Here is a 19,185-nt window from a genome sequence, read left to right as displayed (position 1 = left end):
TATCTGCATGTCTTAGTTTAGCTTTCAAATAAATATGAAAATTGTTACATTGACATACGTATGTTTTTATCCACCTTAATTCTTTCTTGTTTGGCAACTGTTTTTTTTTCCCTTTATATACCTGCTAGACAATACTTTTCCGTCCATATTTCAAAATTTATTTAAAATTACAAGGAGAAATTCTCATGTATTCACAGTTTATATTCCACATACTTGCTACGTATATTATGTGAAAATTTATGTTTTAATGCTTAATGCATTTTGGTTTCAGTAATGCTTTTTTTAGCTACTTAGGATATTAAAAAAAATTGATTTTATATTTGGTTTTAATAAACCCAAGGGCATAATAATTCCAGTACAGCATGTGTTTAATCGAGTGATTTGTTTTGCTTGTGGCAATTTACTAGAGACTGGGGGGACTTGAGCTTAGCATATTGGATTTTGTTCATAGCTGGCTTTTTAAAAATAAATTCTCACCTTTCAGACTTTCAAGGCTGCTGCCCAGTTCAGTGTTAGTTCATTAACCAGGCACAAGCAGATTGTATGTGCTTTGAGATTATTTTAACTCTGTTCTGTGTCTTGCCAGGCTGGTGAGTCCACAGGTGATACGAATGGAATGGCTTTTTTCTTGCTCAGACATTGTTAGCCTTTGAAGTAATGTATTTCAATCCCATTTCTTTTACCTTGCTGATATCTTTTTTGTTGTAGTTACTGTGGGCCAGATGAATCTTCTTCCAGCTGACACTTCGATGGTATATGTGAGAGTTGCTTGAGAGCTGGAATATAATGCTCCCCTAAAGAGATTAAGGATTGAATTACAAGAACTTTGTACACAGCTGACTTTGGGAATGACTTTTTAGCAATGTGCGCTTGTGTATATACATAGAATAGTGGTATACAAGCTTAGGTTGCCTGAGGACTTCTCACGGCACGTAGCCTACTTCTGTTTTTTCCTTCCTGCTCCTGAATCCAAAGACTGGAGTTTGAAATCCCCATAGGCTGTGTGTTAGAGAAAGGTGGAACTACAGATTACAAGTTTTCCTGCTCACAGTGATCTATTTTCTTTTCCATGCTCTGTATTTCTTGGAACGTTATTTAACAGTTTTATTTGTTTCAATCTCCAGTACAAAATGATGGGGGGAAAAAAAAACACTAAAAAAAAAAGATTCAAGACAGTGATAAAGCAGGAAAGGAATGTTAATCCTTTCAGTACTGGGAACTAGTTTAAAAAACCAAATGTATGCAGTCGGAAAAGGACGAATGGTTCATCCCTTTCCTTGTGTACATTAAATACCGAGCTCAAGTGTGCCTGGCAAGGCAACAAATGTGAAGCAGGATCTCGGCGCTGTGCGAGCAGAGCCGTGCGGCGGGGAGCGGCCCTGGGAGCCGCTTGCTGCGATCTGTGGTGCCATCTGTAGGTGGGACACTTGCTGTGTGACAAACTCGAATCGCTGGAAGAAATCTCTCACCTAATTGAGTAGTGTATTGCTAAGGAAATAGCCTTCTGGCATTCTTTTTTATCTTTAAATCTATAGGATTTGTTTTAGTATTTTAATTGTTTTAAACCAGAGAAGTTGTTTGCTGTTTAGATTGAATTTAACAGTAGCCACAATAATTTGATTTTAGATGTTGGAAAAAAAACCCACTGAACAATTTCTCCAAGGAAATTTTTTGGTTTAGGACATGGAACTCAATCTGGACTCTCTTGCAGTTGGATGAGGACACCTTTGTATTTAGTGGGTAATGGTGTCTGAAGGACTTTGGTCTGACCTGTGGTTTTCCCATCTATCTGCACATGCTATGAGTTTAGTGTCCGGCATGTAGAGACTGGCTAGCTCACTCTCTTCTAGGGCCTTTTGCCAAACTCTTTCTTCATACTAAGAAAGCAAAAGAGGAAGAAACAGCTGATATGTCTGCAATTTCAGCTAAAATTTGATGCCGAGGCAGAGTGGAAAGGAAATGCACTAAACATCTTGCAATTACAAAATAGCTCAGTATCACCTGTGAGGTGTGAAGGATTTTGGCCAGCTAAGTCTTGAAAATCTCAAGAACTGGAAATCACAAACTTTTCTGGTCAGGCTGTTCCAATGCTTGACTGTCCTCATGGTAAAATACTTCACCCTGTTTTTGACTGAAATTTCTGTTTCAATTAATTTGTAGTTTCTAGGGGCTTTCCATCATGCAACATAGACCTGGCTTTGTCTTCTGGCTAACCCCAGTGTAGGTACTGGAGGGCTGCATTTAGGTTCTGAGCTCTTTATCCAAGCTTAAAAAAGCCCTGTACCCTCATCCTCTCTTTAAGGGTTAAGGCTTCCAAAAACCCTCTCACCATCTTAATGGCCCTCTGCAGAACTTGCTCCAGGTTAGCAAAATCCTTGTATTGAGGTCCCAAAATGGAATGCAGTGTTCCAGATGCCCTACTTAAAGTGTCAAGCAAAGGAAAATCATAGTTATATGTTAGTACTGTCTGTATTTCTGTTAATGCAGCTCCTGCTCACCTCCTTTGCTGTTAAGGCCTGCTGCAGGCTTGAGTTTGCTTTGGTCAGTATCTGTCAACATGAATATTTTGAAAAAGGGTGAAATTAAACTAACCTCATTTTCACCTACAATATGGGAATTGTCTTTGTTTACAAAGCAACCAGTAATGTCTTCATAACCTTTTAAAATTTGTGATAGTTTTGTATAACTTCTTAATAAGTGATGTAGTCTGGAGGAAAGAATTTTGGATGTCTGGTTCCTAGTGCAGTGAAAAAAATCTGTGTTGAATCAGTAGCAGTTTGTATTCAGAATGGAATGGTACCTCAAGCAGTTAATCAGGATCTTAGTGGAAGTCTTGTAAGAAGATACCTGCATATGTAGAGTGCATTAATAAAGTGCAAGGTGCTCTGGTTATGTTTTTCTGTTTCTGAATTTTAACTCCAATATCTTGCCTTCACTTTACAAAGTCATTCTTACTTGTTGTATTAACAAGCTGTTTTGGTGAAAATCCCTGACCTGTTGTACGAAGTTCAAATACCTTCTTTGCCTTAATATTTATAAAGATTCACTACTGATTAGCTTGATGATATGCTATGTCTGATTGTTGTGCTCCTTGTTATTGCACTGGTCCTTTGTGCCTGTGTCTGTATGTGTGTATCGCCCATTATTTATATCAACTCCTTCTCTGCACACATGATGTGCTTGTTTTATTTCAGCAGCTAGAATAGTCCTGGGTTACTCAGGAGCTTCATGGCTTTCTCTGTGTTAACTTTACAGTGAGGAAATGGTATTTGGCTTACTATGTATTTTGCCTTCAATACTTGAAATCCAGGCTGTTTGTACAAGGAAAAGAATGTAAGTCTTGAACCAAAGCTGAAAAAGTCTTCCAGGGGCAGGCTTCTGGTCAAAGTGAATTCTAAGTCAAATAAATGAAATCCAGATGCTCAGTTCAGGATGTATACACAAGCAATAAAACCCTGCTGTTTCCAAATTTCTCAACTTAGAAGTAAATAGACAACTTAAAAATTCGCTTTAAAAAAATCTAATTGTTTTTTATAAACTTGTCATAATTACAACTTGCAGCCAGATTCAAAGGTAGCTGTATAAATTATGACATCTTACACTTTTATTGCTTTCTTTACTAAAGTAGCTGAGAAAATGCTTGCAGATATGATAGTGCTTGATCTTTACTGAGTCTTTGATATGTCTCCTCAAATATGCTGAAGCTGGGCATTTGACATTCCCTTGTGAGGCTGAGCTGAGCCTGCTTCTCTGGTTACACCTGTGACAGCTCTGTTTTGTGTGGCTTTTCTCATAGAATCCAAGAGCAAATTAGCATTTAAATAACCACATGCACTTTTAGATTGTAGATAGATGAAGAAATTATTTATCTGCAAAATCAGTATTTTCCAAAGCATTGTTTTCATTTGCATGATTTATTTCTATGCATAGCTTATCTGTGCATGAATTTTCCTTTATTTAGTTATCTTTGGAGATAGAATCTGCCACACTGGAAAAAGAATAGGCCTCTGAAGGCACAAAAAGTGACTGCCAAACATAACCTGAAAGAATTCATAAGTAATTCAAGGAAGGAAAAACCCATCTCTTATTTTTGTATGAGAAAGAGAATCATCCTTTATTTTTTTTAATATTAATGCCACAAATAGTGGTGAATGGAAATGCATTTTTGCCTTCTGGCCAAGCTGTATAGAATAGCTGTAACTGAGATCACTTGGAGCTGACAGGACAGAAAGATTTATTTTTAATAAGAATGAATGACATTGAAGAAGTCACAATGTTTCTCACAACTTCAGTAGAATAATAGTTATTTTAATGACTAACAGCACTGTGTGAAAGCGTCTTACTCTTTGGTGCATGAAAGGATGACTTTTCATGCATTTCATGATCATGATTCAGGTTTTGATGTGTTCTTTAATCTTTCTGTTCCTTCTCACAATACAATTTAAAGTAAAGAAGGTTCTAAGTTATTTTATGAAATTATTTAATTACAGTAGTTTTACTTCTGGATTTTTTACCTATATCTAATTTTGAAAAAACTTTCTTCTTGTCTCCAAAATTTACACATACTTGCTCATTCAAGGAGGTTTATGATTTGTTTTCAAAAAGCTGTATTATTTTTTCTTATGAAAATGCTAAACCTCCTGAATGTTTGAGTACTGGTCAATATTTTTTGAATGTTTATTTCTTCTATATATAGTATTTCCTGTGAAATGGCTGCAGAAACTGCTTTTGGGCTAGGAAATGCTTTTTTTATGTATAGTGTTCTTATCTTTGAGTGCTTATCTCTCTGTACACTATATTTATGAAAACATGTATTGGTGTTTGCCACAAAATCTTTTGGCCTACTGATATGGATTTTTTCCCCTGTGTGTGGACATTGTTAGCTGAAGATGGGTCTTGAGAGAAGCATGTACAGTTACTAGAAGGAGTTTTAATCCCTCATAGTGGTGCAGTGCTTGGTAAAGGGCTCTTGGTTGTGCATCCTACTCTGATTTGTGCAGTGCATGCACTACTACATTTCAAACACACTTGTTATGAAATGACTTTGTCTGCTTTGGAGTGTTTAGGGTGCCTGTTTATGATGAGCAGCTTGATCACAAATCCTGAACAAAGAAATACCTTTTCCTCCCCTCTCTGGATAGGTCTCTTCTACATCTCATAGTCTGCATCAGAGCTTGAAGGAAGTTACATGCTTGCTATGACAGGACTAATGGGTCTTGGGTCTTTTTGGAAGGGTGGTGGCAAATGGGAGAGGAGAAAAATGATATGATAATGACCCTTAGTTCTAAAAGTGTCCCAAAGAAGGCAAGAGAACAAAAAATTGAGAATAAAAGTGCTTGATTCTTGACATATGCTAATTGTAGCCAGGATTAATCTGTAAAAGCTTAATCTTGTACCAAGGTGGCTGAGAGAAATTTCCGTGGTGAGCAGGATTGTTAATCTTTGCCCTTCATGCACAGAGCATGAGGGACGAGCCAAGTTTCCATGTGCTGTTGGCATTCCTAGAGCTGTTTGTGCAAGAACTGTACATTTGCACTGCCTGCATGTCTTGTATTAGTCACTGAAGATGTTTGTGGCCTAGACACTAGACATGTGCCAAGTTACCTAAAAATGTATTTCCTTAGTTTCCCTTAACTTTTTGGATACTTGCACTTTGTTAATTTCCCCGAACCTTACAATCTTTCCAACTGTGTACTTGGGAAATGCAAGAATTTCTTTGTGAGATACCTCATGTGCATTCAGCTATGGAGGTAATCCCTCCCTCCCTTCTCTGACACAGGAATGTTTCATCACCCTAATATGTTCTTTTTTGTTGTTTGAAGTTAGGACTTCTAGCCTTCTTTCTGGGTTCAGCCAGTTTCAGCAGTCTGAAAGATGCATATTTTTCCCACAGATGCTTTGTAGCAGTGAGAATTTCACCTAGGTGGTCACAGCAGAAATTCTTCACAGATTTTATAGACAGTGTAAAAACGAAAAATATCTCCGGTTTGACTTGGACATACAAGGTAAAAATCATCATCTTAGTGGTTGAATGGTGTAAGATTTATCTTAAAATTCCATTCGAGGTTGTCCTATAAAGATATCACCTGCCCATAAAATAAAATATGTGATTTTGGAAAGATTGGTTTCCTTATATACCCCCTTCCCCCCCTCTAGTAGCCCCTCACACCCCCCACTTCTCCCAATATGTATGGAAGAGCTGGGAGCAAAGTTGCAGAAATTTTAAAGGGAGTGCTTTAGATACACAGTATATTCTAGAGTTGTTTTGGTGCAAAATGCAGTCAGTTGTATATCTTGAGGTAAAAGCAAAATGATGTAGATGAGATTTAATAGCTTGAAATTACTCACTGAATTTTTTCAATATACTGTATTGTGTTTGCAGCTGAGGTGTTAGTGGGGGACCTAAGAGGAGAAGATAGTGGGAACTGAGTTTACAAGCTGCTTTCAATGCCTCTTGTGGGAAATTAATGTAATAAGGTTCTTACCGATGGATGGAATTGTCAGGTTAGTGTTTCAGGATACACAGGAGGTTGTTTTGTGCCCAAGAGTTAGACTTTTCCCAGCTGTGCTAATTAGGCTGGGAAGACAATGCCTGCACATTCAAACTTTGCCTTGTCACAGCATTACAGCCTTACAAAAGGAAATGAAATTCTAGGTTAATTCAAGGCTGAAAATAGCATTTCTCTTGCAATATGCATTACTCTTTCCTTGCCACTTTCTCCTCTCCCTGATCTACATGGAATATTCCATTCATTACTGCTTAGGAAATCAGTTATTTTGCAGTCTGCAAATGCTGAAATGACGTTAGAGGAGAAATACTTGTTTGCAACCAAAACTATTTTTGAACAAACGCTTCATTTTAGAAATTCTAGCCAGCTAAGAAAAGCTGAATTGAGATTTTTTGCTGTAAAATAATTTTGTATTGCATTTCATCAAATGATTCCCTGTGATGCTCATGTGTTAGGTAATCCTGACAGAGGAGTATATGAAATAGAATACGAAGAGGTACTTAACTGGTATGGAACAGGATTTGACATCTTTTGTAGAATATTTGCAAGGATACCTTTAAGTTTTTCAGACATAGATAACCAAAATAGGTTAAGAATTTTTCATGAAACTTAAAGCATTTGTATTTTAGCCTGCTGCTTTTTCTCCACGGTGTTTCTACCTCTGAATGAATCCAAAGGGAAACCTGGCACTTACTCAACTGTTTTGACTATTAAATAAGTGTGCTTTTTCTCATTCTGTTGAGATGATGTTTAGCTGTGACTGAAAATAAACCTTTTAAATGTTTGGAAATATACCTGCTATGCTGAAACGATGGATTGCTTATGCATTGTAACAACAAAGGTAAGACGATAGAGCTTTTGATTAATGTCTACAATCTCGGAAGTTCTTATTGAATCTTTCTTCCAGTTTTTACTGCCTGTAATGAAAATGCCTTGATGGTTTTCTAATGTTGATCTTTTTTAAACTTTAAACTGCACAGATCGTCAAAATAAATTCCGTAGTTGTTGCTAAGAACAATCATAGATGTTAATCCTTTGAAGAGCTAATTATGCACATATTGAAAAGTGTAGTAGAATGATTTTTTTCCCCTCATTCTGCAGTAAAGACACTCTTTTGTAAAAATTCACTCTCTTTAAATGTGCTAAAATAGTAGTTTGCTTTTTATTCCAGAATAAGAAATTCCAAATGATGTTTTACATAACTTTATCAGGACATGTTTAAAATAATCATCAAAGAGAAGAAGATAAATCTGGCAAGTCGTGTTAGGGATGGATATATTTCAAGATGCTTTATTATTTTGACATTTTGCTGCTTTGAGATGAAGACACCCAGATAACTTAGTCTCATTACTTCTGTGCTAGGATAAAGTTTTATGTAAGTTTGTTTTTAATGTAGTCCACTTGCAACTGCTAAAGATAAAATCTGATGCATAAACATAATATATTAGTTCTGTGCATTTGAAATATGGACTTGGTGAGTTTGATTTTTTCAAGGCTTTTATCTTCCTTCAAGTAGTAAAATTATTCTGTATTGCTCCCCTTTCCCTGGGTGTTGAGATAGTTGCTAGTTTTTTTTTGTTTTTTTTTTTTTGACAGACTGATTTAACTTCTAGCATTCTTCTGGATAATTTGAAGCCATAAAACTTGCTTATACAAACTTCTCCTTCTCCAGAAGTAGAATAAAATTAAACATCTTTAAGAATATTAGGTGAATTTAATGATAGCTTTTACAAAAGAAAATATGCTTTCCGGATTTTTTGACACAAGGAAGCAAAGGCTGACAGGAATGAATGAAATTATCTTGTCTCTCACTAGCAAAGGAGTCTTTCTGGTGTCTGAATTGTCACAGTTCTTTTGGAAGTTAAAAATACCCTTTCAAATCATGTTTGAGTGATATTAATTTGTGGCGTTTTGCCTTTATTTATTTTAGAACATTCTCTTTTGTACAGTGAGATTGGGATTTGATATTGATTGCTTCATTTCAGTTATATTGATATGTACCTTAATTTTACTGTACTTATTTTAAAAAAGGCAGAGCTGTCATTTTTATAACTAAAGTGCTTACCTTTAGGGGTTTTTTTTGTGCATTTGTTCACCTTCACATATGTACTTGTCTAAGAGCAGAAAGATAATTTATATGGAAAGTTAAGCCAACAGAAAACATTCTGTGAAAAAAGAGAGTTGTTTTTTAGTATGATTAGCCTAGCTCTGTGCTGCTAAGAAAGTAAGACTGCTCACAGAAATGTTTCACAGGAGAGGGAGAGATCAGCTCTGCACAGCACAGCCTTACATGGGTTAGACTGATGGTGCATTTCCACCTGGAGTTATCAGCACTTCGTCCTTCCTGCCTGCTCCTTGTGAAGTTTTGGCCTCATTTAACTAAATGCTGCTGTACTACCTTGTAGCTTCAACTAAAGCTGTTTATTTAAAGTGGGGCTTAGAACAGAACTGTGTGCTCCCCTGTGTAGCTGTGTGTATCTAATTACTCAGAAGTTGTAGCCTAATGAAAAGTACATTCCTTGGTTTTGTGCATAAACCTATATTTCAAATCTCAAGAAAAACCAAAGCATGTAACTAAGGCAGTTTTGAAATCAGCATTAATGTCATGTATGACAGGATTAGTAAAAATGTTAAATGCTTCCCCTTTCTCTACCTTGAGTGGAGGCATAGTTGAAACAATTTATTGTTACTCTTTTCTGACTAGGGAAGAGAAGAATTTGGCAAGTGAGATGAATTTTCTAGAAATTTCAGAAGTCTTTTGTAATTTGATCTTTGATATTTCTGTTCTGCTTAGTTCAGAATTCAGATCTAGTCACAATAGATGAACAGGTCATTAAACTAATTTCTGTCCTGTCGTCAAAGGTTCTAACTGGTTTACTTTGCCAAAATCTAGTGCAAAGAATACTGATTAATACAGTATTTTTTCCTCCTTATGTGGGCACATTGGCTTGATGTAGGTAGGCAAATTTGCATCACTGCAACCATGGATACTATTAAGAGCAGGCACGTGGGCTGAGCTTACAGTAATGATTTTTATTTAAGTCACAGTTTTAAATGAGTTCATGGCACTTAAAAATACAGAATATGAAAAGTCGTTGATTCTTCCAGAGAAAACAATTTTTAGCAGTCATTCTTAACTTTATTCCATAGTATACTTCCAGTAAAGGAATTGAATTTAAAATGACAATGATCTAGAATAGCTTTAAATAATATATCTAGCCTGACAAGTGTGAAAAAACAATTGTTTTGTACCATTTTTGTTTCAAAATCCTAAGAAGCATCCTGCTTGGACTGCTCCAGAGCAGTGTCAGTGTGGTGCAGTCCTTGTTTCTGACAGTAACCAAACGTCCAGTATTTCAGGAGAGGAGAAATGTATAATGCATCAACCTGTTACTAGGGGAGAAAGGTGAAGGGTTTTTTTTCCTAAGTTGTGAAACTTAAGCTGTGAGACCTCATAAACTGGGGGTCTGAGCTCATGATGAGGCTGCAAGGAGCCTGACCACAGGAGCACAGTTACAGCTGGCATGGCTCAAGTGGGGGAGGTGACACTGAGTTTGTGTAATTCCTGCAGATTTCCTCCTTGGCTGTGCCTTTCACTGTAGTTCAGAGTCCCATTGTTGTTATAGTCAGTTTTTGGAATTTGCTTCAGCTTAACTGATTTGTGCATAATTGAATTTGCCCTGAAAGTGATCTTGTCCAACCATCTGCTTAAAGAAGGGGCAGCATCAACTTCGACCAGGTCACTGAGGTCTTTGATTTGGTTTTGTTTTCCTGCTGTGCACAATAAGGGCCCCGTTTTGTTTTCTTATTGTCTCCTCTTAGACATGAGAAGGCTGTTTCCTGCCCAGGGCGTTTCTCTGGGTGAACAAGCCCAGTTCCCTGAACCTTTCTTCATTGTGCTTCAGCCAAGTGACCATCTTGGTGGTTTACCACTGTACTTGATCCTATATTCCAGGTCTAACAAGTGTTTGAAGAAACATAGTGGGGTTGCAATGCAAGTTTTAGCCTTTTGTATTATGTACTGTGTGCATAAAACCTGAAAACCTCAATGTTAGTAGGAAATAAAATGTGAGAGGCAGTTGTGTGAAAACAGAAATACTGAAAAGCGAAGCTTTTGTGTATAAATTTGATGGAGAAATTACTTGGTGGGCCCAAAGCAATTTGTTTTCTTAAGTGGAGGAGAAAAATACAGAATTTTGAATTTAAATTTGTTGATGAGATGTACATGAGTTATATGGGCAATTTTCACATTGAAAGCTTGAGAAATACTTTCAGTACTTAATAGTACACAACAGCTCTGCCAAATTGGCACACGAGAATGATGTGTCACAATGGATTTTGGCCAAGGACTTCGTTTTGCCAACATTCCATGTCCTGACTAAAAAGCAAATTGCTTTCCAAACATATTTGATTGGATGAATCATAGTTACCTGGTGAGCCACTTGAATAATACTACTAGTAAATCATTTGCCTTTGCTATGTCATCTGGTTAGAGTGTTGAAGAAAAAGGTGCAGAATCAGTCATAAAAGCTTTGGGAAGTGAAAAAGTGGTGCAACTCTAATGTTGGCAGCATCTGTAGATGGTATGATACTGCTCTTGCATGTAGGCTTGACGTATAATGCAATGCCAAAGAAACAGCTGCCTACTAGATAGTTGAGAAGTGTCAAAATCAAGGATGGTTGTCTGCAATCTAAAGGATTGGCCAGCTTTCATGTGGAATAGGAGACCCAAGTGTGTGAGGAATGTTTGCCATATTGAGTTTAAAGGGTATTTGCCAAAATCAGTGAGAAATGCATATTGAGAACACTGACCTTGTGGTCATGCCAGGAGAAACCATGTCCCAGCTGCCTGTATTTGTGGTGTGAACAGCCCTTTAAAAAGTTTGAAGTTTTAATGTACAGAATGAACTTAGGCAGAGGGTCATGCTTCTAATCTCTGCAGGGCAAATAAAGAAGCCCAGTGCAACATCAGATAGCTGGTGGTTAATTTTAGAGGTTGTAGCTAAAGAAATTAAGAAATACTATGTTTTGGATTCTATGGATGGAACTGAAAATGGTTTCTCAGTTTTGAAGGTGAATATGTTTCAAGGTGATTCCTGATGACACCAAGAGTGATGCAGATGGCAGAGTGATGGAGGAAAAATGATGAAAGGACCTGATATGTAAAATCTGAAAAAATGCATGAAGAAGTAGGAGAAAACTTTGACTAACTTAAGGCAAATCATTAGTAGAAGTTTACATTCTTACTGTGTATGGATTACAAGGATATAATAAGCTTTCTTCATTTAACTTATTTCTAAGGGAGTTCTCTTTCTGTTAACATGTTGTTTGGCATTCTCCCAACCAACAGTAGTTTAAGACTCAAGAACTTCCTGAGCCAGAGGCACTTGCTCTGTAGTCTTCTTTGGCTTTCCTTTAGGTGGATTATCTAGTCTCATCAAAATGTAATAGAATATAGACTAAAGGTATAAATCTGTGCTGTTTGCTTCTTATACAGAGCATCTTCTGAGTTAATCTTCATTTACTTGTGTTTGCTTGCTCTCTCTAAATGCCTGCAAGCATGCAGGGTTGTTCAACCCAGAAACTAATAGGATTGTGTAGTTATTCATGCTGGCATCAGTGATGTTGGTATTTATTGGAATTTGTGTGCTCCAAGAAACTGGATACCAGGCACCCGAGATGTTTATATGAAGCTGATGAATTTAACATGAAGCTCTTTTGATATTGTGTGTGTTTGTACTTGTTTCTCCTTCTGCTTTAAATGAAAAAGCTGCTAATTAATACTAGAAATAAATGACAAATGGGTTATATTTGGTTATTGCACCAGGGAGTTGCACTGACTCTGAGAACGTGGTGTGGAACATGTTAGAATGGAGATGCTGAAAACAGTATTAAAAATGGAGAATAACTTTTTGAAATCAATCCTACAAATAAGACCCCTTCAAAGCATCTTTGTAACTCCATTTGCCTCTCTGGAACTGTGTGGATTTATTTCAGAGGAGCTGATGATCATAGCCTGAGTAATTTTCCAGGTATTAATGGCAGCTGAGTGGTGAAGCATTCCTTCCTGATCGCTTTTGCTTTGCTGACCTTGTTTACTTTGGGAAAAGAATTCAATCTATGGCTGCACAAGTGACTGTGAAACCCAGCTGGTGCTGCTGAGCATGCTTCTAATCCCTCTTTGTTCACTGCTCACCTGCTTGGAGCCTGGTAGAACTCTGTATGCTTTTCTGCTGGCTACTGAGTGAAAACAGCTCATGGAAAAGTCAAACAAGCACTAAACCAATTGGAAGACAGCTGCTGGGATGGAGAGTTGTTAACTGTTGAGCAGTTGAAGTGATTCAGATGCCTGTGGAAAGGCAGGTAAAGGTGAGACAGCAGCTCAACACTTTAGGAAGGAGAAGGTGAGAAGAGCAGTGATTCTCTCTGCAGCAGAATCAAACTGTTTGCTCAGTTTGGCTGCTGCTCATGGAACTGGACCCTCTGAGTGAACAACTTTGGCATAGTTTCCTGTTGTAATGAAAACAGTGGGAGAAAACAGTGGGTGAATAAATGTAGGGTTGTTCGTAGTTGGGCATATGGTCTCCAACACGATTCCTTCAGTAGACAGAGCTATTTAGATTTCTTGATGGCAAAAACCCCAAAAGGCTTCTTCTCTTATTTTAAGTGAGATTTCAGGATGGCTGAGCTCACTGGCTGATTATCTGGTATGCTGCTAGTCAGATTTGTTTTACTAGCCAGCCAGCACTGTGCTTGATCACTTCTTTTGTCAATGCAGTGCATTGCACCAGGGCTTTGTTAGCATGAGGGGTGTTTTTACACTTTATTTGAGGCTTAATCATAGTCTGATGTTTTGTCAGGGGGTATTACTCATACTTTCATAAGTGGGAATAACATTACTTGAATCTCATTCCTAGGACTGGTATTTACCACACCAAAAAAGTAAAACTTTGAAAACATATTCAGGTGGAGAACATCAGTATTTAAGGGATATTCAACCTTGTTAGGTTAGTGTGTTTGTGAGATATGTTTCTTTGAAGACCATACACTGCCATATCTTGGTTTGGAGGAGGGAAGGACATTCTTTAATGAGATTCTAATGCATACTTAAAATATAACTGAGAGCTGCTGTCTTAAAGGTCAGTGTGGGCAGGAATCATCAGCATTTTTTGAATTCATCTAAATGCCCAACAAAGAATGAACAGGCCTTAGGGGGTTTTACTGACAAACCCATATTGCCTGGAAGAATGATTCCCTACCCTCCATGCTGTGAAAACATTAGAACAATAATTACTTCCTTCTTTCAGTCTTTGTGCTCTAACAGTGAGTTTACTTGTGCCACAAATAAGATTTGTTGAGGACATTTTTGCTCTTGCCTTGGTGGGGCTGCCTGTACCAGCCTTCATTCACAGTTCTCTCAAATGTGCCATTGAGATGGAGAACCACATGAATTCTCACTCCTCTCGCTGTTCTTTCTTGCCTTTTGGAAAAATTGTGTGATAGTTGCATTTAGCCACCTGCCTTTGGGGTGCCTTGGTTACCTGGTGAGGACACCACTGCTGAGGAGTGCTTTGCACATTGTGTAGGTGGCACGCCACTGGCATATCTTGTATCTCGAGCTCCAGAGCTTTTCTCTTAAGCAAGCTCCAAAGGCTCTTCTGGCTTTTCAGCTGCTGGAGTGCTGGGCTGGCCAAATGTGGTAGCACTGAATCCAGAATGGAACAGTCACTTCTTGCATTCTTGCAAGGTTCTTGGACTTAGATAACATTCTGTAGATAGAGTGTTGTAATATGAACTTGGTCCATTTTCCTCCTGTAATTAAAAGATGACCTTTTACTTTTGTATGCTCATTATTTCTTTGAAAATATGTAGTAATTCAAACCTGTACATATTTGACTTGTAGTATATTCCTGTACGTTTTTGTAAGCATTTCACTCAGAAGGAGAATTCAGTCTGATTCTTCAGTCTGCTCTTTTTCTATTTGGAAAAAAAAAAAAACCAAACCCAAGCCATTCATATGTGGTAAAATGCAAGTATATATCATGTGACTGAGTCTGAAAAGTCTACTGTTTTGGTTGCTTTAGTTAATTCAGGTACAGTTCTCCTCAAAAGAACTTCCGACTCAAAATGAAGAAGAAATTTAAATAATTTAAATAATTTTGCAGTCTGAAGAGATGATGCTGTTGCAGTTCATTTTAAAAAGAATCTCCAACCAAACCACCTTTCTGCTGCTATTTGTAATTAAATTCTATAATAACAGTTACTCAAGAAGGCAAAAGGAAAACTATTTATTACATGAAATCTTTCTTACCTGCTGGGTTTCATATTTCTTCAGGCTAAGGAAATGGCAAGGGAATACTTAGTTAACTTAGTGATCTGTTATGAATAAACGCATCTTGAAAGCTATTTGTAGAAAATTTTCTGGAAATAAATGTCAATTGTATGGTGAGAAATGGATCCATTTCTTTATTTCCTAAGTTCCTAATAGGTTGTTTACAGGATCTGATGTAGGTTTTAGGTCAGGAGCTATAATTCAGGTGACTGGAAAGAAGTCTGTAGTTGGGCTAGAAGCTGTGTGGTCTTTATAACTCTTTTCCTGATCTTATTTTGATTGATTGAAATACTCTTTGGAGGGCATCAGGGTATTCTGAGGAGATGGAAAAGTTCTGTTTTACAGTGTCTTATGTAAGGGCCACTGCAAATTCCACATACACAGCTGGAAGTACTGGTGAGGGAAGTGCTGTCTGGGAAGGAGGGGCAGGGCAGGAAAAAAAACCATGAGAAGAGTTTGTCTTGATGGCTTAGGGAATAGATTTCCAAACCCAAAAGATGGCAGTGACTTTTCAAATGAGAAGATGCTGAAATGGGAACAATGAGAATTAAGCCAATATAAATTAAAGCTGGAAATCAAAAGGATCCTTGCTGCTAAAGTAATTAGTTAATAAAAGACTTTTATAACAATAATGTAGATAACACAAGCTCATTATGATGCAGCTAGATGATTTTAAAGATCACATTAAGTTGTTTATTATGTGTTTAGGTTGTGTGAGAGACCTAGCAGAAAAATCTGTCTCACTTTGCATTTTGAACAAGAAGCATCAGATTGGGCTAGATCCAAAGAGAAAGATTTTTAGTCATCCCAAATCCTTTAAGCATCATTTGTAGCATATTCTAATTTATCCCTGCTGTCACAGAGATTGTAAAAGTACATATCTGGTAACTCTAAATAGGAAAGTTAATTTCAAAATAGGATTGTTTCAACTCAGTGACTGCTAACTGGCAATCTGAAAACCTTTACTTTTTCTACCACTAATTAAAATGTTTCTTCATCTGTTCATTCAGGGACTCAGATAAAATTTAGGTTCTGTGCATTGGCTCACCAGTGTTCTGCAATTTATAAGCAGCACATTGAACCAACTTGGGCACCAGATTGTGACTGCAACGAAGGAAATTGAACCTTTCTGATAGAGTTAACTTGTTTCTTCTCTGGTTTGTTTTTAGTTCAGATCTGATGCTTGCCTATCAGAGCGATTTTTCTTTTATTTTTGCGGAGAGTGACGTGTGCTCCTGTAAAAGGAGGACTTGTGAAGCAGGAATATACTCTGGTCGTTACTGGTTTGCATTCTTACCGCTAAAGGCTGCTGCTGTTGGCAGGGCAATGCAGGGAAATGCGGTGGAGAGCTGCTGCCCTCTGCTGTGCTCGGGGAGCTCTGCTCAGGTTATCAGCCCGGGACAGTGCGGGAGCTGCTGCCCGGAGTCTGCACAGCTTCCGTGCCCCTCTGACTGGGGAAGTAGCTGAGGACGTTCTTTTGAATGAAAGAAATGAAGGGTTAGCTACAGCTTACAGAGCTGCTGTTAATTTGCTGACTTGCTGATCCCGAAGCTGTAAAATCTTGTTGGTATTGTGTATTTTTTTCTATATTCCTGTATTATTTTGGAAATTCCTTTATATAGTTAATATTCATCCACATCCCTCATACAAATATATGCATGTGGTAATTTTCATTAAAATTGGATTATCCCAATCTTCATTAGCTTAATGGTTTTCTGTAATATGAGAATGGGCAACACTAAACTGTTTTTATTTTGGTGATCTCTGCTTTTTTTTCATGAAATGTCTTAAAGGGCTTTTGAGAACTCTGGCAAGTATTGGTTATATCTCTTCCTTTCTTAATTAAAACTTGTGTGTCCTCAGCAATCCAAGTGCTATGAAAGTGACTTCAGCTCTCTGTGATGACTTCCCTTACAGCATGACATAAACATACAAGGAATGTGAAAACTTTCTTGCCTGCATTCTGCGTTGTATGGCTTTGTTGGATGCTGCCCAGCACTGCAGTGCACAAGTGCATTAAGTTTTTTGTAGTTTTCATTCCCTTTGCCTTTCACCTTTCTGTTAGTTGTTGTATCACCCTTTCTTTAACCAGTAGTTAAGATGCCCAGGGGAGGCCTTGAGTTGATCTGAATCTCTGATGCTCTGGTAGTAGGTGATGCAAATTGAATTCTTCAGAGTATAGGTACTCCTTGAAAACGGAGTTGGACTTGTGGGTAAGCTTTGTGGATCCTTTCCAACTATGACTGGTAATTCATCTTAAGATGAGGTTTAGGTTAGACATTAGGAAATAATTCTTCACTGAAAGGACTGTTGGGCATTGGAATAGAGAGCCTGGGGAAGGGCTGAAATCCCCATCCCTCGAAGTGTTCAAGAGGCATGTGGATGTTGCACTTGGGGATGTGGTTTAGTGCTGAACATGGCAGGGCCTGGCTAATGGTTGGACTTAATGAACCTTGAGGTCTTTGCAGCCCCTGTGATTCTAGTTGATGATTGTAAATGAAGGACAAGTGCCCGCTTCATTTGCTGTCCCACTCGTGAGGTAGTGATTGCACATTTTTATTAGGCCCTGGTTTGTTGATTTGCTCTGTTCCTTTTTGATTTTATATTTTTGGCAATGAGTTCTGCAGTACTTTCTTTTCTTTGCTTTCAAACATCTGCTAGGTAATTTAATTGTCTGCTAATGCCTGTGTTGTCTTAAATAGTTAGCAGTTGCCTTTTATGTGCCTTTTCTATGCCATTCATCTTTTCAAAGATTGAATGTCATATTCCCAACTCAGCTGCTTGCTTTTTATAAGATAAAGAGCTTTGTCAGTTAAGCTTCTCAAATAGAAGCCACTGAGTATCTTTATCCTTGATGTTATTCCCTATAATTTTTTTATTTTTGTGGCTTTTATCAGATGAGATGATCAGAAATGTTTCCACTAGGCAAGATTTATGATTCTCTCAAAATTATACAGAAAAGTAATACTTTCTGCTTTTCTTTCTTTTTTTTTCCAAGCTAGTAGTTTTATTCCACTTGCTGGTTTAAAACCCCTCTATAATTTTAGTTGAGGTTCTATTTTCTAGATGTTTTTAAGGCAACAGAGGGGAGGAAGAAGTGACCTACATTAGCTATAACATGCTGTCACATTCACTCAGGTATTTGGGTCCTAACTGAAGTAATTTCAAAACTGAAGTAGGGTGTTATTTTCTGTAGCATCTTGCTAAAACATACTAAGAAGAAATATTCTGTTTTGAACAGTTGTGCAATTAGTTTGCCAACAGCTGCTGTGTTTTTTAAGGACTGGTGCCTGCCAGGACTGTTGCCCTAGATTCCTGCTGAAATGCTGTGATTTAGAAACCTGTATTAATATGCAGAAGCTCTGGGGTCGATAAATAGCATTGAGTCCAGGATCAATATTCTGAAAGTTTGCTTGTGGTCAGGGAAATGGCACTTGGTAATAATAGGGTATTTAATGCATCATTCCTTGAATTCTTAGCAAAGTTTGGCTCTAATTTGACAGTAATTTTCACTGTAAGAATAAGTATTTTATGTTAATGAGCATTTAGATAATTCGACCTGCTATAAGAAAATGTGATTTGAGATTCCTTTGTGGAGCTCAAGTTCAGATCAAGTAACAGCCCCCACACTTCTTGCTTAAGCTGTTCTATCATGGTGATTCAGTTGTAATTTGTGGTTTCAATTTTTTTAAGTAATAACCTTCACCCCCCAACTCTGCTTTTCAGTTTGTTAATTAAGAGATTTTGTCTTTATTTGCAAGTTTTGAAACTGTTACTGTACTGGTGACCATATTAGTGAGCACTACATAGGAGAATGAATCTGCTAAAAGTAGCAGAAATACTTTGAAAAATACTTTTTAGGAACTGGAGAGAAGTGATACTAACTTATTAGCAGTGTCAGTGGTACCCTAAACTGCTTATGGCTTCTCCTCAGCTCTCCCTTTTATTTTTTAGCTTCCCAGGAAGTGGCAGTAGAGTCAGTGACCTGCAGGCAATAACAGCCTTCCATACCTGTTCTCAGTTAATAACAAAGTGTAAATCACCAGCACCCTGGGCACCTGGACTGGATAGAGATGACAGTTGTAGTCCTTGCCCATAAGAGGATTTGCATTTTAAGATGGGGAAAGTGATGGAGTTGGAGTGAATTAAAACTGTAGGCTAGCAAATGCTTTTATCCATTGGAGTCAAAAAAACAGCATTATGAATTGTTTCCCATTCAGAGCAAGGTGTCATCTCTGGTTTTGAAATGTTTAGATTTATTAGAATGGTGTAAGAAATAAACCATTGGTATTTCTGCTTTAAGCATTGCACCAACTTTGTTGTATGAAAAAGCCTTTTTGTAAA

At 37.6% G+C, this 19,185-nt stretch overlaps 1 protein-coding gene across 15 annotated transcripts in view; it reads left to right on the top strand.

Moving 5' to 3' along the window:
* Positions 1-19,185, top strand: part of DLG1 (discs large MAGUK scaffold protein 1) — a 144,922-nt gene that overhangs the window by 18,493 nt on the left and 107,244 nt on the right. The window contains exon 1 of one of the 15 annotated variants that reach the window (XM_038146143.1): positions 4,927-7,350. The exons of the other annotated variants lie outside the window; for them this stretch is intronic. Within the exon in view, the coding sequence (XP_038002071.1) occupies positions 7,321-7,350 (30 nt within the window). The 5' untranslated portion in view covers positions 4,927-7,320. Of the gene's footprint in view, positions 1-4,926; positions 7,351-19,185 lie in introns of those variants that run through there. 15 annotated transcript variants of the gene reach the window in all.

Source organism: Motacilla alba, chromosome 9, assembly GCF_015832195.1.
Source record: "Motacilla alba alba isolate MOTALB_02 chromosome 9, Motacilla_alba_V1.0_pri, whole genome shotgun sequence".
Classification (NCBI taxonomy): Eukaryota; Metazoa; Chordata; class Aves; order Passeriformes; family Motacillidae; genus Motacilla; species Motacilla alba.
Note: the sequence above shows the minus strand (reverse complement) of the source record. Positions and strands in the feature narration are given on the sequence as shown.